Source organism: Spermophilus citellus, assembly GCF_964194105.1.
Source record: "Spermophilus citellus genome assembly, chromosome: 17".
NCBI lineage: Eukaryota > Metazoa > Chordata > Mammalia > Rodentia > Sciuridae > Spermophilus > Spermophilus citellus.
In genome coordinates, this window is record NC_138199.1 from 34,605,248 (window position 1) to 34,627,479 (window position 22,232).

The 22,232-nt window shown below is 41.3% G+C and overlaps 1 protein-coding gene across 1 annotated transcript in view; it reads right to left on the reverse strand.

Moving 5' to 3' along the window:
- MYO1D (myosin ID) overlaps positions 1 to 22,232 on the reverse strand; it is a 310,008-nt gene that overhangs the window by 113,061 nt on the left and 174,715 nt on the right. Inside the window, exons 17-20 of the mRNA XM_081270002.1 lie at positions 19,787 to 20,010; positions 13,906 to 14,050; positions 13,304 to 13,408; positions 5,990 to 6,103 (exon numbers count right to left, since the gene is read on the reverse strand). Coding sequence (XP_081126128.1) covers positions 5,990 to 6,103; positions 13,304 to 13,408; positions 13,906 to 14,050; positions 19,787 to 20,010 — 588 coding nt within the window. The remainder of the gene's footprint in view (positions 1 to 5,989; positions 6,104 to 13,303; positions 13,409 to 13,905; positions 14,051 to 19,786; positions 20,011 to 22,232) is intronic.

Genomic DNA, 22,232 nt, shown 5'->3' on the forward strand with positions numbered 1-22,232 from the left:
GAGATGGTTCTTACAGTTAAAAGACTGAGACCTACTATGTACTGAGACATACTATTAGGTAATATAGAAATACCTATTAAAACTTATATGGACACAAATTTTCATATCAGTTGGGTAAATATCTAGGGGCACAACTGCTAGATTATATGACAGAAATAAAACAAAAAAGGGTTGGGGATATAGCTCGGTGGCAGAGTGCTTGCCTGACATGCACAAGTCCCCGCTGTAGTTATGGCTGCTGGCCCTAGGAACAGCCAAGGCTGCCTCCCTGCCCGAGGATGTGTGGGCAGCTTTCTTTGGGAGAGCTGAGAAGCCAACTCTGCCATCACGTTCCCTGGGCTGTATGTCCAGACCTCCTCCGGGCTCCACCCTTTGCCTCATCTGCTTTGCTTTCCTCTTTGTTGCTCCACCATATATAGCGTTCTTCTTCCTCCTCCTTTTCCCTTTCCTCCTTCTCCCTTTTTTTGAGGAGTAACAAGATACTGCAGTGCACAGACCCCTGGAGACAGCCTGCACCACCACCAGATCCAGCTCCTGATCCTTTCCAGCCCTGGTGGGCTCTTCTCTCCCTGCTCAAGTCTGTGTCTTTCCTGCTCCTTCTGCCTGAAGTGCTTTCCCACCAAGTAAACAGTTCATTGCTAAGCTCCTTTGTCTCTGCCTAAATGTCCACTTCTCAGGGAGGCCCAATCCCCCTACATAAGATTATAACACTGTACACATTCTCCATCTTCTTTCCTAATTTGACTTTTCACCTTATCACCTTCTTTGGACTGTGTGTGTGTGTGTGTGTGTACATATATGTACATACATAGAAATACACACACACACATCATAGAAATCTATGGCTTTTCCCCGTTAGAATGTAAACTCCATGAGGGCAGCAATTGTGACTGTTTTGCCACCTCTATCTCACTCATACCTATGTGGATGGCACATAATGAGCACGAAATAATCATGTGAACTGAACGGTGTAGTTACTGAAAGTGTGATTAGACAATGGTGTAAAGTCCCAAAGGAAAGAAGGTAATTCTCTAGCAGGTGTAATTTAAAAACACTCCCTTCCTATAAGAAGTGTCTGTTCAGTTCTTTGGCTCATTTATTGATTGGGTTATTTTTTTTTTGTTCTTTAGATTTTTGAGTTCATTATATATACTAGAGATTAGTGCTCTATCTGATGTGCATGTGGTAAAAATTTGCTCCCAAAATGTAGGCTCTCTATTCACCTCACTGATTGTTTCTTTTGCAGAGAAGAAGCTTTTTAGTTTGAAATCCATCCCATTTATTGATTCTTATTTTAATTGTTGTGCTATAGGAGTCTTATTAAGGAAGTTGGGGCCCCATTATGGATCAGCCTCCTTATATCAGAGAAAACATTCAGCATTTGTTTTTTCGGGATTGACTAACTTCACTTAGCATATTACTTAACTCCATCCATTTACCTGCAAATGCCAGGATTTTATTCTCTTTTAATGTTGAATAATTCCCTTATGTATATATGCCACATTTTTTTATCCATTCATCTATTGAAGGGCTAGATTGGTTCCATAGTTTAGCTATTGTGAATTGTGCTGCTATAAATATTGATGTGGCTATGTCCCTGTAGTATGCTGTTTTTAAGTTCTTTGGGTATAGACTGAGGAGTGGGATAGCTGGGTCAAATGGTGGCTCCATTCCCAGTTTTCCAAGGAATCTCCATACTGCTTTCCATATTGGCTGCACCAATTTGCAGTCCCACCCAGCAATGTAGGGTTGTGCCCTTTTCCCCACATCCTCACCAGTACTTATTGTTGTTTGTGTTTTTAATAACTGCCATTCTGACTGGAGTGAGATGAAATCTTAGAGTAGTTTTGATTTGCATTTATCTAATTGCTAGAGGTGTTGAACATTTTTCATATATATGTTAAGCATGGGACGATTAGATGAACTCTAGATAGGGCAAAGGGGTGGGAGGGGAAGGGTGGGGGGCTGGGGATAGAAAAGATGGTAGAATGAGATGGACATCATTACCCTTAAGTACATGTGTAAAGATACAAATGGTGTGACTGTACTTTGTGTATAATGAGAGATATGAAAAATTGTGCTCTAGATGTGTACTATGAATTGCAATGCATTCTGCTGTCATATATAACAAATTAGAATGAAAAAAGAATAGGGGGCTGGGGTTGTGGCTCGGTGGTAGAGCACTTGCCTAGCATGTGTGAGATACTGGGTTTGATTCTCAGCACCACATATAAATAAATTAATAAAATAAAGGTCCATCAATATCTAAAACAATATTTTAAAAAAAGAATAAAAAAGAATAATTCAACTAATAAAACAAAACAAACAACAACAGCAAAAACCCACTCCCTCCCACCCACCTTCTAAAGGAAGTCCTATAAATCTCTGTTCATTACAATTCAAGATCAGGCACCAGAGGCTGCAGGACACAAGTGCCAGAGGGGCTGCAGTTGGTTCTACATCTCAGGGTGGGGCAAAGGCAGCTCTCCTCAGCAGGGATGAAGCAGTGACAAACTATCTCTGGTGACCTGTGGGGGACAGCTGATATGTCCATTAAAGTTGAGCAGCTGGGGCACTTAGTTGCTGCTGATTACAGAAGCTCAATGAGTAAGGAGATACAAGAATAGTGGAACTCGCTAGGTATTTTTATGGCGCTTTAGGAAAGCAATGGGTATTAGTCCTATGTTGCCTGGCTGGAGGCAGTAAAGAAAGTAGAGGGAACCACCCATGCTGGGAATTCTTGGCACAATTTTAGGTCCCTGTTTGACAAAGACTGGGATCCTGACAACTGGAATGGAAGTGGCTGGCAAGAGTCTAGGAAGCTAAGAATGCCTGATGAATCTGCCTATTTGAAGCACTTTGCTCCCAGTATTCCTTTCCCCTGGGGAAACCAAACAACCCACCCCAATATTCAGCATGATCTGTGACCAAGATTCAAATGTGGCTCAGGTCTTGGGATGACAATCAAAACTAGTAGAGGAAGATGATCAGTTAGGCCTAAAATGAATTATAGGAATTATCCATGTCATACTAGAAAAAGTCAGGAAAGGCTATGCATAGATTTGCAAGTGTTTGACAAGGAACAAAAGTACAGACTTGGATCGTGCAGAACCAGTTGCTATGGTGAGGCTTCATCTGAGACTCGGTGTATGATGTGCAGGATGAACAGTGAATGGCTGGCTGGAGCGGCTGATTCCAACCTGAGCCCAGGGCTGACCTGTGCTGTTTGTCAAGAAAGAGGTGATGGCTAATGGAAAGACAAAGACACAGAGACAGAAAGAGCAACTGAGAGGCTACAGGATAACATGGTCCTACAGAGCTGCCTTGAAACCTGAATGGCCGCACTTCCTGGGTTTCCAGGAGATTCTAAACTTGGCGTCCGTCCCATCATTCATGACCTTATGGATCTGAAGGGAATTTAGAGCTGATTAGCACATTAAAAGATAGATGAGAAAATGGAGGACCACAGGAATCCTGCTTTTTATTGTTTCCTTTGGTGATTCTTTTCCTCACCATTTAACTGGATGTTCTTGAATAATCTGCCCCCTTTCTCCCTCTAGATTAATAATTTCTGCCTCAAATTGTAAGTGATCTGCTCTTACATTTAATCCTAAGTGAATTCCTTTCTACTCTATAGTATCAGAATTCCAATTATGTATGGAAGGAATACTTGTCAGTTTTACCCATCATGAAACTCAGCTTGCAAACTTGAAATTGCTTTCCTCCTCCCCTCCCAGCCTCTCCAGCACCATTATTATTATCATTATAATTATTATTATTATTTTCCTTTTTTACCAGGAATTGAACTCAAGGTCACTCAACCACTGAGCCACATCCCCAGCCCTTTTGTGTGCTTTATTTAGAGACAGGGTTTTACTGAGTTGCTTAGGGCCTCGCTAAGCTGCTGAGGCTGGCTTTGAACTTGTGATCCTCTTGCCTCAGCTTCTTGAGCTGCTGGGATTTCAGCTGTGTGCCACTGTGCCTGGCCTTAAAAGGTTCTTTATCTTAAACTTTGTTTTTAATTTGAAACTATTTCAATTGTGTAGAAAAGTCTAAAGAACAATATAATAAACATCATTGTCCCTATCATTCAGACTTAATGTTTTGCCATATTTGCTTCAGCTTAAGAAAAATACAGATACAGTTGGAAGTCCCCTCTCCCATCCAAATCACTCCCTCCTTGGAGCTTGCTACTCTTCTGACATTAGTTCCTTCTAGAAGCAGAACCTAAGGAGCCAGCCGATGAGTTTGAGAGGCTGATGTGGGAAGTGCAGGGACAGTGACAAGGGAAAGGGAGGTGGCTCAGGGAGCCGAGGACATGGGCTTTGGGCTGCTGCAGGGCAGCTCTGGGGAATCATCTTGGCCAGTGAGTATGGAGCAGGAGCACCACACTCCTGCCCTGACTCACTGTGTGGCTGGGCACCCAGCCTTTCTGTGGGAGGGCAGCTTGGGTGCTGGCCGAGGGCTGCCTTCTACAAAGACTTTGGCTGCTGGAAATCAGGCTGCATGCACAAAAATGGCACAGGAATATGAAGGAGGATGACAGAGCTCTGAGAGCACTGGCATTAAAGTGCCCTATCCCACCAACACCACATTTACTAGAGTAGTTAAGTATTATTTTAATGATATTTTATGTTATTAGTGTAATTAGAGATAGTGATGATGATGTTAGTGGTGGTGACAGGAAACAGTGACTATTAGTACAAACCAGTCAATGTGAAAAGGGAAGATAATTTTGGAAAATAATTTTAGTTCAAAATGTTGTTCAACAATTCATTAAATTTATATCATGTGCCTGATGGATTTCTCCTTAACAGAAATGCAGGAAAAAATAAATAAAACTCATACCACAATTTATTTTCTTTGACTTCACACTTCATTAGACTTTGACACAATATGGTTTGTTTTCCTTGCCTTCCTCCATCTCCTGCCCTGAGACTGCAGGTTATTGGGCTTACCCAGGGTTGGACTGTAAGAACACAGTCTTTGCCAAGAAGACTACACACAGTCAAGCACCTCGCAGTCATCTTATTCTTGGCTGCAACCCCCTGGCCGCCTATTAACAAGGAGCAGGGTGCATGTGGAAGGGTTGGGGGGAGGGTGATACAACAAGGGCGTGTCCTAGACCCCAACCAGGGCCTTCTGTCATTCAGCAAAGCCAGGAATAGTTTGACTTATTTGTTTCTTATGACCAAAGGACCCCTGGTATACCAAAATAAAACTACAGAACAGTAATGTTTCCTGTTCCCTTTTGCAGGGATCAAAGGAATTTAAAATGATCTCCATACACTCTTTATAGATCTTAGCCTGGACAAACCGACTTTCTCTGTTAAACTAGAAGACAGAGAAATCACCTGACACACAAACAGATCCAGGAGTCCTGTAGGATCTTTCTGAAGAACCAGAATAGTTATGAAAACAACGAACCCACACATCTCATACTGAGATTCAAGGCAAAAATTCCATGTTCAGATAAAAAATGATTTCAGAATTTGAAAACCCTCAGGATACAGTGAACAATAGTGGGTTTGGACCAGAGATCTCACAATCGGCAAACAGGGACATGTAAACTATATTGGTGAGAACTTTTAGAAGCTGCTTATGTTTTATATTTTAAAGAGCAGTAATATTTTCACAAAGTAATTCCCTGCAGTTTTTCTATTTGATTCCATTTCCATAAAAAACAAGCCTTTTAAAAATAAGAAAACATATTATACACCAGCACAATCAAGCAATAAGTAGAATTAGTAATAAAGATCCCGCAGATCCATAGTCCTTACACTTTTTATAAAATGCCTTTGTTAATCCAATGGGAACTTTGGATCATGCCTATGGAAAATTGAGCATTTGTATAAAATGCAAGATTGGAGTAAAATGTCAGGAACACAAAGGCAACAGCTCCCTGGGGCTCCAGAGAGCAGAGGGGGCAGTCTGTGGGCCTACAGGTGGCCCATGAGCACCGGCGTGGAGAGAGCACCAGAGTACTTACATTGTACAGAGGGATGGTCTTCATCACCTTGTACTGTTTAGTGGGATCCATTTTATACAGGTGACGGTCAGTGACAAAAATGGCTCGGTCTTCTACCTTACTAAAGCGATTCACCTGTAAGAAAACAAACCAATACAGCATAGTATATCACCAAGAATCAAATCAAGCTATCTGTGTGGAAACGTCAAGGGGCAGAGGTGGCTAACCGTGAAGACAAACCCTTTAACAGATGGGTGTCATATGTGGCCACTCCACGGGATGCAACAGGGAACGCAAAAGAGTGGCAGTTTCTAGATGCACGGAATTTAGCAACTGAAGATTTACAGTGTAACAGGGAAAATAAGAGAAACACAGAATTCAAAGACTAAAAATATGTAAACCCAGATACCATCAACAAGGTGAAAAAACAAACCCACACAAGTGGAGAAAATTTTTGCAAATCATTTAACTGATAAGAGACTTCTATATAAGATAACAAAAAAAAGCAAATATAGTTCAATAATTAGAAGACAGCCCAGTTTATATAAAGCAATGACATGAAGCCCTTGGTTATGATATGAAGTGGAGACCAATAAAAGGGGGCGAGATGAATAAGAAACTAATAAGTGAAAATAAATTCATATGATAATATAAAGAAAATAAAATTAGATAATGAGATTGGGAGAAAATATACACGTATGAGTATATATATATATATGTTCTTCTGTAGGGTGCTAGGTTATTAGAGGGTCAGCGAATGCCCCCATCTGCAGGCAAATCTTTTCCTAAGAGATGAAACTAACCACAGGACATTTTAACTTGTTTCAAACTTAGACTAAGCAGTTGTATTTTAAATGAGGTACCTAGCACTAAAAATGCCACGTAATAATACTGAAATGCCAAGTTTCTCAGTGACTAGAAGGAAAAGCAAACAAAACAAAATCAGACAAAAACAAACAGCCCTCCCCTAGCTGACCAGGAGGCGGAGCTGTGGTGTAGCATCCCCTGCCCTCCTCCTAAATTCTTGCTTCCAAGATGCCAACAAGGAAGTTGGAGATTAACTTGAAAACACAGCGCACTACAGTGAGAACTCCATTGACTGAATTAGGACGGCAGGATGGGACCTGAAGGGTTTACTGATAGGAGAAGGACAGAGTGAACAGGAATTCAAATCTGAGTTTGAGGTATATGCAATCTTTTCTCTCTGCCTTATAGTTTTAGAAATCAGTCGATTCTCTGAATACTCCCTTTATAACCAGAGCATATTTTCCAGTTAATTTGACAAAAAAAAAATGGTGTCTGTAATTAAGAGTAAAATAGAGTCTAGGTGTTATGGCTCTTGGTAAACAGCCTCACACAGCCTCCATTTTTGCCATAACAGAGGTTGGGTGCTTCTTGGAAGCCTTGCAATGAGGTGAGGTAGAGCACTGCTGGGCTGCTTGGCACCACACGGGCCTTGTGTGGGACTCTCCAAAAGGAAGGGTTCCATGGCCCACTTGGTTTGAGAAACAATCGTTCAGCAAGGTTTTCTTAATCACAACCAAGGCCACCACAAGGATAATTCATTACCTAGGCACATATTAAGTGCTCTGAGAATTCTGTGTTTAAATAGCAGTTTAACCCAGTGTTTCCAAATTGCATTTACCTACGTTGGAGAACACTGATCCTCATCTGCAGTGGAATATGTAGTGTAGAATAGAGAATATCTAAAATAGAATCTGAATGATAAGCAAAAGGTATGCTCCTCATCTTTTGTGGAATCATATTGAGAAATATGTGAATGTGATGCAAAAGAATATGATTAAAAAAAACCTTGCTGCATAATTTCACAAGGTCATTCCAGGGTCAAACCAAAAAGGCCATGTTTCCTTTTCCATGATATGTCCAAGAATTAATCTGAAAAGCATTAACAGAACCTCACAGGCAGCAACTGTATCAAAGTTCTGTTAAGAAAGATTATATATATATATATATATATAATCATATATATATATATATATAATCATATATATATATATATATATATATATATTTAAATATTTTTAAAGTTGTTGATGGACCTTTATTTTATTTGCTTATTTATATGTGGTGCTGGGAATCGGAACGCAGTGCCTCACACGTACAAGGCAAGCGTTCTACTGCTGAGCTACAACTCCAGCCCCAAGATTGTATTTTTTATATGCAGAAAATATAATTTCTAAAAAGGACACATTTATCTTCCATTTCAGCAACTTAAATCATCCTTACAACATGACTCTAGTGAAGGGCATTTTATAACAATGTAAAAGCTTTAAGTCTCACAACTTAGCTGTACCAAAACAGCAAAGAGAATTACTCCACATACATATGTGAATTCCAAACTTAGGACAAGTATGGCACAGGAACACTGTTTTTATACCACTTAAATCATAAAGTAATAGAAAAAGAGGTCCAAAGACTCAGTACTAAAAGATCTTATATTGTTTATTCTATCCAAAGCTAAAAATCATCGACCAAGGCAAAAACATCTCTAACATCCTGCTTTTTTCTAAACACTTCAAGTGATCTGTTTATAGGTTTACTTAGTACCACAGGGTCCAGAGAGAATGCTTCCCTGGAGAGTCAGACCAGAGAGGACACATACCCAGAGAGTATGGGTGAGAGAAGCTATTTGCCAAAGTCTCTCACCTTAAAGGAGGTTTTATAACTCCAGTTAATGGAAAGTGGCTGTTTCAAAAAGAAAGCATAAAGAAGAGGGCTCTGCTGAAGTCATATTGAGCTTGCCTTGGTGTATCTTTGGGATTGAAGAGCTCTAAAGAGGACATTATCTAAGCTACACTGTGAAGAAAGAGTATTTTGTATTGAACTTAGCAATTCAAGAACATGACAAAACATTTTCATTTTCAGTTTTTATCCAGCAGAACCCAGGATAAAATTGTCAGACATTAAGCTGTCCTTGCTGGAAGGAGACACATTAGGCTTTTCTGGGGTGAAATACCTAATTTTCAAAACTGTCCAACTCTCTTTGATCAATTGTTCTGATTATTATTTTGACTGCCTGGAGATCTTGATACTAGAAAAGATGTATGCTAGATACTGGCTATAAGGACTCACTAAAATGGTACACTCCTTGGTTAACATTCACAAACTGGCATCATGTCTTTTTTTTTTTTTAAAGAGAGAGTGAGAGAGAGAGAAGGAGAGAGAGAGATAATTTTTAATATTCATTTTTTTTTTAGTTTTTGGCGGACACAACAACTTTGTTTGTATGTGGTGCTGAGGATCAAACCCAGGCTGCACGCATGCCAGGCGAGCACGCTACCACTTGAGCCACATCCCCAGCCCCACATCATGTCTTATATTTTTCATGTGGGTGTGTAAATCTTGTTGGCAAAAGTCTTTTCTTGATTGTCTCATTAACTCTAGGTATACTTCATAAAAAGAGTTTCTCGATTTCTATGTTCAAATCTGGACTCAGCTGTGGTAACCACTCTGAGATATTACCAGTAATCTCTTCTTGATGACATTTTAGTCTAACGTTAAAACTAGGTGCTCTATGATTTATTAAAAAACCTATACAAGCTTGTGGCAATAAGAAATATATAGTTTGAATATCCCATATCCAAAATGCTTGGGACCCTTATCTGGGGAGTTCTTCAGATTTTGGAATATTTGCATAGACTTTACTGGTTGAGCATCCTTAATACAGAATTCCAAAATATGAAACATTTTTGAATATAATGCTGGCACTCAAAACATTTCAGATTCCATATTATTTCAGATTTTGAATTTTTGAATTAAGGATGCTCAGTCTGTATTAAGTTTTTGTCTGGGTTCTGATACACAGCTTGCAAAACCCTTGCAAAACTAAATATATATATATATTTAGTTGTCTCAGTACTACATAAAATATAGAATTGTATTTTGTTATAATATTTAGTCTTCGCCCTAGGTTTCTGACAAGAGCTTCTAAGACCTTCAGAATCTCTAAAGTGATGAGTGTTTTTTGTCTGCTAATGGAAAGACTAGTGACTGGGGGCTCCTAGTTTCAGGATGGGGACCGGTTGCCAAAAAGACCAAGGCATGATTACAGGGTTGAAACTTTTAATAGTCTCCCTAAGCACCTTCAGAGAGAGAAGAGGGGCTGGGGTTGGGGACAAAGTTAATTACCATTAGGCAATGATTTAATCAATCATGCCTATGTAATGAGGAGGCTCCATGAAAGCTAAGCTGTTGGGTTTGGAGAGTTTCCCATTTAGTGAACATCTCCACGGGCCCAGAGGGCACAATTTTTCCTTTTAATTGTGGTGTTTTGACCCACTGGCACTTAATGCGATTGTCCATATGGTTAGGTTTAAATCCACCACTTTTCAATTTGTTCTGTATTTTTCCTATTTATTCTTTGTCTCCTTTATTCCCTTTCCTACATTTTCTGACTTATTTTATATTGAGATTTTAGAAAATGATTGTTTTATTTCATCTCCTTTTTTGACTCATTAGTTATAGCTTTGTTTTGCTATTTTAGTGGTTCTAGAGTTCGTGGAATACATTTATAATATACAACAATTTACTGATATATCATATCAATTCAGATGTGATATAAAAATCTTACAACAGTTTACTTCCACTTCTCTTTCCTTCTGCCTGACATTCCCTGCAGTGCACATGTGCAGATTTGTCTATAAAAAGGTTTTATTTCACTTTGATTTTTGGAAGATACATTTGCTGGGTATAGAATTCTCCGTTATCAGGTTTGGTCTGTGGCCACAGTACTGTGTAGATTTTGCTCCACTGTCTTTCCACTTGTGTTAGTTCTGATCAGATACTGAATGTACCTTTATCTCTGTTGCTCTGTGCCTTTTTCTCTTTATTACTGGTATTGAGCAATCTGATCTCAGGATACTTTGATCTAATTTAGTTTCTTGTGCTTTGGGATATGTTCAGCCTCTTGGTTACATGCATTTATGTTTTACATCAAATTCAGAAAAATGTCAGCAATTATTTTTTAAATTAAAAAAATTCCCCCTTTCTCCTTCAGGGACTGAAAATGCACTTATATAGGGTCACATGAAATTGCCTAAGAGCTTCCTGATGTATTGTTTCCCTAATTTTGATGAGTCATTTCTCTAATTTTGGGTAGTTTTATTGCTATACTTTGTTTTTCTTTTTTTTAGAGACAGAGTCTCACTAAGTTGCTCAGATTGGCCTCCAACTTGCCATCTTCCTGCCCCAGCCTCCCAAATCACTGAGATGAGAGGTGCGCTCCACCATGTCCAGCTTGCAAGTTTGAGGCTAGCCTCAGAAACTTAGTGAGGTCCTAAGCAATGGAGTGAGACCCTGTTTCAAACAATAAAAAGGGCTGGGGATGTGGCTTAGCAGTTAGGCACTCCTGGGTTTAAACGCCAGTAGGAAAAAAAAAAGAATATATGTGTGTGTGTGTGTGTGTGTGTGTACATATATTTCTACGAACATTTTTGAGTTCTGCTTTTGGATGCTGTTAGGTTACTTAGAAACAGTTTGAGTCTTTCCAGTTGTGCTTTTAAGATTTGTTCAGTAGGACAGAAGCAGTGTTTACTCAGGGTTAATTATTCCCTTGCGCGTATTCTACTGATGCCCCCGCATCTGAGGTTTTCCAGCCTTGAGTAGTTTCCTTGTCTACATGTCTGATCAGTACTCAGCGGGATATGAAAAGTGGACTTTGAATGTTCTCTCCCTGCAGCTCTCTCTTCTCCAGTATGCTGCTTTGCAAATCTAGTGATTGTGGTCTTTCTCAGCTCTCAGCTCTGTGTTTTCAGTTAGGGAATCTCTGGGCTCTATCATGGCTCCCCTGCTTGGGCCAGACTGGAGAGCCCCTCAGGCAATAACTGGCTAACTATAGCTTACCTCACTTTTTCTTCTATTTCCGGGGTCACTATCTTTCCTTGATTGATGTCCACCATCTTGAAAACTATAGGTTCACATTTTTTGGTGCCCTTTCCCTTCCACATATATCCATTTTCCATTCATATAAATAGCTACATTGTATTCTATTGTGTACGCTTATAATTTATTAATTCAATCATTTATTGATGTAGTTTCATCTCTCCATTTTTTTTTTTGCGTTACAATGTAAAAACTCAAATATCTATCTCCTTTGGATATCTGTGCAAATATATTTGTAGAGAAAGATCCTGGTTTATGGAGCTTTTGGAGTAAGAAGTATGGACATTTTACATTTCGACGGGTACTGCCAAATTGTCCACTCAGAAGAATGTGTCTATTATTCCTACAACAGTGTTTCCATAGAGCCTGTGAACTGCAATCAACAGTTCAAAGTTTGCCAAGCTTGCAATCTAAAAACTATATTTCATTTCTGATCTGAATAATACTGTGATTATACCTTTTTGAACATTTGAAACAAAGCACCTGCAAAGTCACCTAAAATTGTTGGATTTTTGTTATGAGGTAATTCTTTCATAATTAAAGAAAATTCCTCCTTTGGCTAGTGCCATATTTATGTTGACATCTCTTCTTGTATCAATCTAGGCAACAGTTTTCTCTTTCTCTACTTTTGCAGAACTGGAGATTGAACCCAGAAGTGCCTTACCATTGAACTACATCCCCCAGTCCCTTTTTTCTTTTTCTTTTGAGACAAGGTCTTACTAAGTTACTGAGGCTGGCCTCAAACTTGCAATCCTCCTGCCTTGGCCTTCTGAGTCATGGGGACTATAGGTATGCACCACTGTGCCTGGCTAGGCAGTAGTGTTTCTTAAATTCATTTCATCAATATTTTAAAAGTTATTTGGATCATTTTACAAATGCCCCTTTAAAATTATTTCAATGTCTTCTCTATTCTTCTAAACAAATACTTTGACTGTGTCCCTTTCCTTCCACTTCTCAACTTCCACTTCCAGCCACCATCATCTTCAGGCTGGCGACAGCCCACGTGTTCCACTTCAGAGGAGCAAACACACTCACAGCATATCAGTGTTTACTCCCACCCTCCAAACCTTGGTGTGACCGCCTCCTCTTTTCCAAATTATGTTCTTCCTCCCCCAACCCTGCTTTTGTTTTTATGTGTAGAAAGTGCTGAAGGACCACCAGATACAGGTCTGCAGGGGCTATGAAAGGTCTGAGTGCCCTGAAAGGTATGTCCCTGGCCTGGAGCAGATTTCCCAACCTGCTCCAAGAAGAAATGGCTGTCAAAAGTCTTCACATCCCTGTGACATTCCAACATGCCTTGGCATAGCCGGGCATGGCCCACTGGTGCTGCGGCCTGGCACACAAGGGTTGTGTCTCATTGCACGTCTACTTTAGTGAGTGTCACCTGAGTCTTGACTTTTCTTCCCAAAACAGTCTGTTTCAAGCTTGCCTTACCTTACGGACGTGACAGGAAAAGAGGATGTTCATGTATTTGTCCTTCCGTTTCAGTTCATTAGCAACAGGGACAAACGTGCCTGAGGTCTGAGGTGTATCCGGCTTCTGAAAGAAACCAGAAAACCATGACACGAGAATGCTTAGCACTGTAGATGCCACGGCCACCGTTTAGCACGTGGCTCTGTAACTATTCCCATGTGGAGTTTCACAGGTGAACTTTTTATCTCTTCATCCCAGATGGTAGGCTAGTAAAGGTCCCATAAAATGTTTAAATTAAAAATGTAGCTTTGGAATAAATTAACATAAAGGTGGTAATTAAAAATAGTAGCTGAATAACTCCAGGGAAGTTTTCCATTTTCAAAGCCGGGTTCTAGAGTGTACCTAATCCATATGGAACAAAACAGAGAGCCCTTTTAAAAGCAGGGATGACTTCAAACACTGTACATTAAGAAGCAATAAAATCCTTTAACTTAGCATCTGTCACAGAAATTATTAAGTTTCTGAAAGTGTTTTATTGTCTTTCGTATAAATTCTTGGAGAAAAATTCTTCTTCCTTTGTAAAGGGAGCAGGAGTAGAGTCCATGCTGATCTCCTGGACTTACCGAAGCAAGATAGTTGCCCTCCCAGGCCCTCTGGAGCCCAAGGTCAGCCCTCTGACCCTTCAACATTTCCATGGCTGCGACCTTTGCCCTGACCTGGGGCAGGTCTGAAGCAGGTATGCTCTTGATGAGCTGGGCTGCTCTCCATCTACAAGGAAATAAACCAAACAGAGAGACTTCAGAAACACAATCCCATTCATTCTCAAAAATAACTTCAGCTGCCATTAAGTAAATGAAACCAAAGCACTTGCGAACTAGACTAAAAAAGAGTAAAAATGTTTCCAAAATGTATACAGAAGTTTATAAAACACCCAGTTTTATGCAAAGATATTCTAAATCTTCCTTTGTTGTTTGTGTGCTTTAAAAGCTACCAGAAATGTGACACGTGAGCTCCAGTAATACAAGTTGAGCATCCCTAATCCCCAAATCAGACATCTGAAATGCTCTGGAACCCAGAACTTCTTGAGTACAACTCAATCAGTAAAGTCTGTGCGATTACTTCTAAGTCTGTAAAAACCTCCGAATTCAAACATTCCTGGTCCCAGGCATTTCTGACAAGGGATACTCAAGTAGGGTTCACAGGGCACAAGACGTATGGAGTCACCCCATTTATTCACTGAAGTGCTTCCAAGGCACCCACTGAACTCCAGGCACTGTTCTAGGCAGGGAAGGCATACCAACAAGCCAAACTGACAGAGGTCCTTTCTAACAGGTGCCTGTACTCTAGAATGGAGTGACAGGCTCAGACACTCGGCAAGTAGACATATAGCATGTGTGAGGGGCAGCCCTGCAGGACTAGGTGAGGAGGACAGGTAGAGCCATGAAGGAAGGACCACCAGTGGTGGTGCCTACACAGAGCGTATGGTGGGGGCACCTCTGATGGGGACAGAAGAGCAGAGGCCACAGAAGCGAGGGAGCCAGCCATACGCACAGCTGAGCAGGTGCGTTTCAGGAAGAGGAGAACATGGCAGGTGCCAGCCAAGGCTGGGAGATGGGTCTGCTTGGCGGGTCAGAGGTGCAGCCAGGATCCTGTGAAGCTGGAGAGGCCTGAGGGGGGGGGGGGAGTCGGGAGAGGGAGAACAGACCAGAATCCACGGAACCAGGAGACGGTTATCAGGACTTTGGCCTTTCATCTGAATGAAAAGACACTGGGAGGTTCTGAACAAAGAAGGGACGTGACCTGACTCGCACTGTAATAGGATCATTGTGATTGCTGCAGGCTGGGGACAGGGCGACCTGTGAGGAGGCTATTTCCATAATGTACAAGCTGGAGGAAGGGGGCCTGGCTAGGGAGGTGGTGGTGAAGGTGAAGATGAGTTTTGGACACATTCTAAAGGAAGAGCCAATCGGATTTGCTGAATAGATGTGGGGGGAAAGGGGGGATTCATGATGACTCTAAGGTTTTTTTTTTCCCCTTAAAACAACTAAAGCATAAATCAAATAAAATCCTGATTGAGAAAAACAGGTCTGAGGTGTTTTGTGCTCCTTGCAGCATCTCAGCCTATTTCTGTCTTCTTTTCTGCCACAGGAGTTTGAAGCAGGGTGGGTGGAAAGCAGACTGAACTTCCTCTAATGAGACGAACCGTCAGGCCAAAGGTTCTCAAATGATGCTCCTGTGGAATACTAGAACAAGATTCAACTGAAATTGAAAATTCTCCCTGAGATCACTGAATAAATCTAAAAATAAGGGGAAAATGAAAACACCACCAGGAAATGGGAATGATGTCAATAAACTGGAAGGTGCGAAGGCTTTCTGGAAGATATGAAGCAGACAGGGTGGGGCTGGAGAGGTGGCTCAGTGCGGGAGGAGAGGAATCCTCAGGCTGCATGGGTTTCTTAATGAGGCCCAGAGAGTCCTTAAGCCCAAGCAGCAGGGGCTAGTATCGGGGCAGGAGATGATGGATTTTTAAGGTGGGAGCTTTGCCAGTTCCCTGCACATGAACTGTCTGGTCATGTGAGGTCGGACACCTTCCCTGGCAGCGAGGATCAGCAATGGCACAACAATCATGGGAAAGCAAAGGCTCAGCACCTCAGCAAGAACCTCCTCCCTACTTCCTACAGCACCTGGAGTCATGAGATAGACTGTCCTAAGGTCAAGACCAAAGAGGCTAGAAAAGTGACAGGCATGGAGCAGTGTAGGATACTGGTAACAGGCAGGCTCCACCACACTAAGTGGCTTTCTCAGCAACTGCCCTAATGAACTCTTGAGATCCAGATTTCATTATTGGCTCTGCTCTGACTGCTGCTCTGATTCCAGCCTATGCCTGCTCAGGCTGTCCTTCTTTACTGTCCACGGTGGCCCAGGATAAGGCTCACACCTGCCTGACTACAGAGGCACAAAGGCAGACTGCTGGGGCACAGGGGACCTGATGGCACCACTGTGGAGAGACCACGCGGGCTTCTGATCCTGGTTATGCAAACTACCAGCAGCTCATAAACCAGCAGCCTGAGGACATGGAGAGGGGACAAAGCTGGGCATGAAGCGGGCTTGACTGAAAAGAATTAATGTGAAGAAGAGCAGCGATCTTAAACACAGTTAGATACGCATTGAGATTCCAGAAAAATAAAAACAAGACTCCAACAATGACTATTGACTCCTTTAACACACTTCTCTCAGTAGTCCACAGATGAAAGAGTTCAAGATCAGGGTTGGTAAGCCATAGCTTGTACCACATGTGACCCACGGTGTGCTTTTGTACAGCTTATCAGCTAAGGAGAGTCTTTACATCATTATGTTTTTAACCAAACCAAACCAAACCAAACCAAAGAAGAATGTGTTAGAGACCACATGCAGCCTGTAAGGCCTAAAACATTCACTACAGGAAAAGTTTGCTGACTTCTGAGTGGGTGAATACAAATGGGAAATTCATCGAGAGCGCGTGAGAGTATACTCGGTGTGTGTACAGACGACAAACAGAGCAGACACATTATTGTCATGTGCTCGACTGTAACTCCTGAGGGGCTGGGTTTGTCTTTCCCATCCTTCTTGTTTGTCACCACATCCCTGGGACCCAGGTCGGTATCCGCAATACAGCAGGTGTTAGGTAAATATTTGCTTAATGTGTAAATTGGATTTTACGCAGATTAATCAATCTGGGCCACAAAGAAAACCTCAAAATGCAAAAAGAAGACTGTGTAGGCCACATTGTAATCTAACAGAAATCGAGCACAGTTTTCTGTGGATTTTCTCCTGATTTTCTCTTGATTCTCGTGGACTGGTCTTCATGACTTGTTTTTAACTGAAGTCATAGGACCATCTATATCATCCTGCTTATGTAAAAAAGACAGGAGGGGGAAAGCCCAAGTGGCATGTGGCTGTGTTTGTGCAGTGCACTCACAGCATGGGCAAACATTTCCAGAGCACTTATTACGTGACAAGCACCATCTGAAACCTTCCAGTAACCCTCTGACGCAGGTGTCGTTATTATGAAATTGAAGCACTGAGATGTTGGCCCAAAGTTACACAGCTAGTCCACTGCAGAGTCAGAACAGCCAGGCCCCAGGGCTCTATGGATTTTTTCTTTCTTTCTTTTTTTTTTTTTTTTGGTATTGGGTATTGAATCAGTCTTCAGGGCTTTGCAACTGAGCCACACCCCCAGTCCTTTTTATTTTTTTTGAGACAGGGTCTCACTAAGTTGCTTAGGACCCTGTTAAGTTGCTGAGGCTAGCCTTGAACTTTCAATCCTCCTGCCTCAGCCTCCCATGTCACTGGGATTACAGGTGTGCACCACTGTGCCCAACTGGGGTGACTCTATCATGCTGTCCCCAAGTGTATGTGTGTGTGTGTGTGTGTGTGTGTGTTCAGAAACACATAGAAAAAGGTTTAGAAGGATACTAATTGTTGATGAATAGTCATTCCAGGGGGAGGAAATAGCATGGCAAGAGAGATATGGAGGATTTTAACATTATAACCTATGTTTCACTTAAACAATGAGCATGCTTTTAAGTTTAGCTTAATTACTTTTAAATCATATAAAAGTAAAGATTGTAGATGATGCCATTCATGAGAGTATTTTATCTATGTATTAAAAAGCCTGAGCGTGGCGAAGTAGCACATGCCTATAAAACTCGTAGCTTGGGAGGCTGAGGCAGGAGGATTGCGAATTCAAAGCCAGCCTCAGCAATGATGAGGCACTAAGCAACTCAGTGAGACCCTGTCTCTAAATAAAATACAAAATAGGACTGGGGATATGGCTCAGTGATTGAGTACCCCTGAGTTCAATCCCTAGTACACCCCCCACCCCACAAAAAAAAAAAAAGCCTGTCAAGATTGAAAACTAACACTTATAGTATTGTATCTTAAGACTTGAGGATTGAGAAACTTCTGTTTTCAAATATATTGTTTGATCTTTTTCTTTTCAACATTAGAGATTAAACATAGGAGTGTTCCATTGCTGACCTACATCCCAGCTCCCCCCATACTTTTTAAAAATTTGAGACAGGGTCTTACTAAGTTGCCTAGGCTGGCCTTGAATGCCATCTTCCTGCCTCAGCTACCTGAGTAGCTGGGATTACAGGTGTGTGCCAAAACTGAGCTCAGCATAAACAGACTTTTAAATAATAAAATAGCATAAATAAGTGGTTGGCACACTTACAGACCCATAGAAAATTTAAAAACTGCACATGGCTGATCTCTTTTTATGAGCATTCACTTCCTATTTTTTAAAAATGCAAATGAGGTACATGGTAAAGAGGTTTTCTTTCATTTTATCTTTTGATACCTTCTACTGGTTATATAGAACAAAATCTAAAGAAGATAAATTCTTATTTAACACAGAATTATAAGTTCTTTTACATTCAGGATATCATTAGTATTCTTTTATTTAATGATATCAAATGACTATTTGAGAACTGCTAGCTAAGTTTATAAGATAAAGCTACATACAGTCAGTGCTTTGTAACTATGGGTTTCACATCCAGGGATTCAATTAATTTTGGATTAAAAATTGTGTGACTTCATTGAATACATACAGACGTTTTTCTTGTCATTATTGCCTAAACCATACAGCATAACAATGATTTACACAGCATATACATTGTATTAGGAATTATGACTAATCCAGAGATAATTTAAAGCATGTGGGAAGATGTGCATGCAGAGGTGACACCATTTTACATAAGGGGAGTGAGCATCTGCAGATTTTGGTGTCCACAGGGGGCCCTGCAATGGATCCCCTGGAGTCACTGGAGGACAACTGTATATCTGGTGCACACAAGCAACAAATAAGCTCCAAAAGTGATGAGGAAGGACTTATGTAAGGACAGACTCAGATTCAGGGCAGGTTATAAAAAAAAAATGAAGATCAGTTGGAAAGGTACCAAAGTTTACATGGATGTTTATATAAAAAAAATAGCTTGGTCTAAAATAGTTGTTTTTCCTCTGTGGCTGTACTTAAAAATCACCAGGGAAACCTTAAAAGGCCCTTTGCCTGGGCCCCACCCCCAGATCCACCGAACAGAACTCTCTGGAAGTTGGTGTTTCATAAACTCCCTGTGAGTCTCAGGCACAGCTGGACTGGGCCCCGATGCTCTGAAGGGATCAATGGGCTTCCTAGTATGAGTTATGTGGGGGTGACTTCAAGAAATAGTTATTTTTGCTAATAACAAAGTAGAGACAGCATGCCAGTAGCTTTTCTAAATGTGGCTTCCACCCAGGGGTTATGGCATGCTGCTGTCAACTGCTACAGGAAAAATAAATTGGCAGTGTCATTATTTTGAGAGGCAAGAAGATGCCCTCTGAAAGCAAAATCTATAAAACTGAAGACACAGGGATAGGTAAATGTCACAACAGCAAGAGCAGAGCCAGTGTGAGTGTCCAGGACTTGTGACTATGTGTTAAGGGTGCTGCTCTACATGGATGTGGCACATAGGGACAAGCTCTTACCTATTAAAAATGGCCTGGAGGGATTCCTCAAATCGGCGCAGAACTTTAGGAGGGGCCGGCCACTTCACGTGCTTCCCGTAGTCTCTCATGGTCTTGACGCCCTGGAAGCGCTTGGCCACCTCATGGATGTAGGACTTGACTTTGTAACGCCGGTAGTACCTGATTATTGTCAGAGCCGCCTTGGTCCTCCTGTACCGCATGCGGGCCAAGGTGCCCCGCCACACCTTCAGGATAGAAAAAGAAAGAGGAGAATGTTGCTGTCTGGCTGAGCAGTAGGTGACTTTGACATTATAAGAAGCTGTTTGTTTCACAAACTCAACTGAGGAACTTGCTGGCCAGTACACAGGGGCCAGAGCCTAACCATGCCAATTCCGTGTGCCACCAACAGAAGGCGCTAGGAACCACGGTGATCATTTGATAGGTCTCATTATTCTGTGTAAAAGCTTGTGCGGAGTTTCAAAGTGGAGTCTTGTTTTAACTTTATTGTCATGAAAAGAAGAAAACCAAAAAGAAAATATGTGTAGATAAAGATTTTAGGAATGTTGAAAGGAAGCAAGAAGAATCAGAACTGAATGCCATCTATAGTTCTTTGGTGAAGCTTAACCATACAGATTACACCGGCCACTAGCTGATATCATTTTGGATTTATAAACTGATTCCAACACAACCTGTGCACCCAGATCCCCAGGTGCGAAGTAAACTCCCAAGAATTTAGTTGTGTTCCTGAGAAAAGGGTGAAACAGATTATCAACATAATAGGATTCTTGTTGTTTTGGGTACTGCGGATTGAAGCTAGGAGTGCTTTACCTCTGAGCCACATCCCTAGCCCTATTTATTTTTATTTTTGAGACAGGGTCTTACAAAATTACTTAGGGCCTTGCTAGTTGCTGAGTCTGGCTTCAAACTTTCAATCCTCCTGCCTCAGCCTCCCAAGTCATGGGATTACAGATGTGCACCACCACACCTGGCCACATGAATGTTCATGAAAAGTTTTTCAGTGTCAGAAATCAGTCAATATGTACATGTCTCAATGCCAACTTCATCCAAGCATAGTGTTAGAGACACTTCTATTTTGTTCAGAATACTGTGTCCAGGTATCCATTTTCGCAACCTCATGAGCAAAAATAAATTTGATGTGATCTTCATCACTGGCCCCTCTTTATAAATTTTCTCTACCACCAGCAATATTTCCAGTTGGAATCTCTATTCCTTTCTGCTACCAGAGCTTGCACCATCCCAAATATCCTAAGTGCATGCTTACTTGTGTCCACCCCCCATGGTGCTCCAGTTTCACTAACCACCTTAGATAACCATTCCAATTCTTAGGTTGGTGGCATATTCCCCCCTCCTCCCCACCTGAAAGGGCCAAGATTTTCAACCTCTCATTCAAAGCCCACACTATGGGTCCTCCAGACTCCTCCGGGTTTCTTTCTTTCTTCTTAAATCCCCATCTGTGCCTACAAACACGTGCACTGCCTCTTTTATCCAGCTGTTTGGGGAGTGTCTTCACGCAGACCCCCAACGTGCCCCACATGCCTGTGATAGGCTCCCTTTGCAGCCTGCACACAGACAAGATAAATCTCTTTGCACGTGACATGGGAGGATCCCAACGGTTCAAGAAAGACCAAAATATATAAGGGAAGCAAGGCGCACGAGCCATTTGTGATGGGGATCCGGAGTTCACATGTAAACAGTTATTTAGAGACAAAGAAGCAGTAAAGCTCTCTCACGTGGCATCGGCACAGCGGCCCTTTTTAGTCCAAGTGGCTCTCTTCCCTGTCGCCGAATGCACTGTGCAGATGGCTGGGCGCCTCCACCCGAGTGCTCAAATAAGGGACCCTGCTGTAGCATCTTGAGAACCAAGGGAATACAATTAGAGGGTGGGAGTGTGTGATTCAATTTCTTAGATAAAACAACATTTTTTTAAAGTTCATGCTGTTTGTGGTTTTTTATTTTTATTTTTTTTCAGGGGAAGAAAATTAAGACTCCCGGGAGCCACACTTACATAGAAAAATCAATCCTGAATTTCCAAAGGGCATTTTAGAGAGCTTTTTATTAAAATATTTTGTTAGATTCTTTAATAATTCTTAAAACGTTTTATGAGTAAGTACTCTTTAAGGACAAGTTTCATCTGTTTTTTTTTTTTTTTTTTTTTTTTTTTACCCCAGGTTTTGTGCAGTTAGAAAAACACAAATAGTACAAAATGCTTAAAATAAAAGGCAGGGGCACTTTCCCTCACCCACCTGACCCCACCTCTCCACCTCGCAGTCTCAGTCGACACAGATCATTTCAGCTGCTGCTTCTGGTATTGACTGTCACATTTATAAATAATACACAGAAGTGTTATTTCTTGGTTGATTCCTTTTAGAAACAATCCAAATTAAAGAAGTTGGTGGTTTAGCTCTCTTGCTATCATTTTTACTTCTTCTATCATCCAAATAGTATT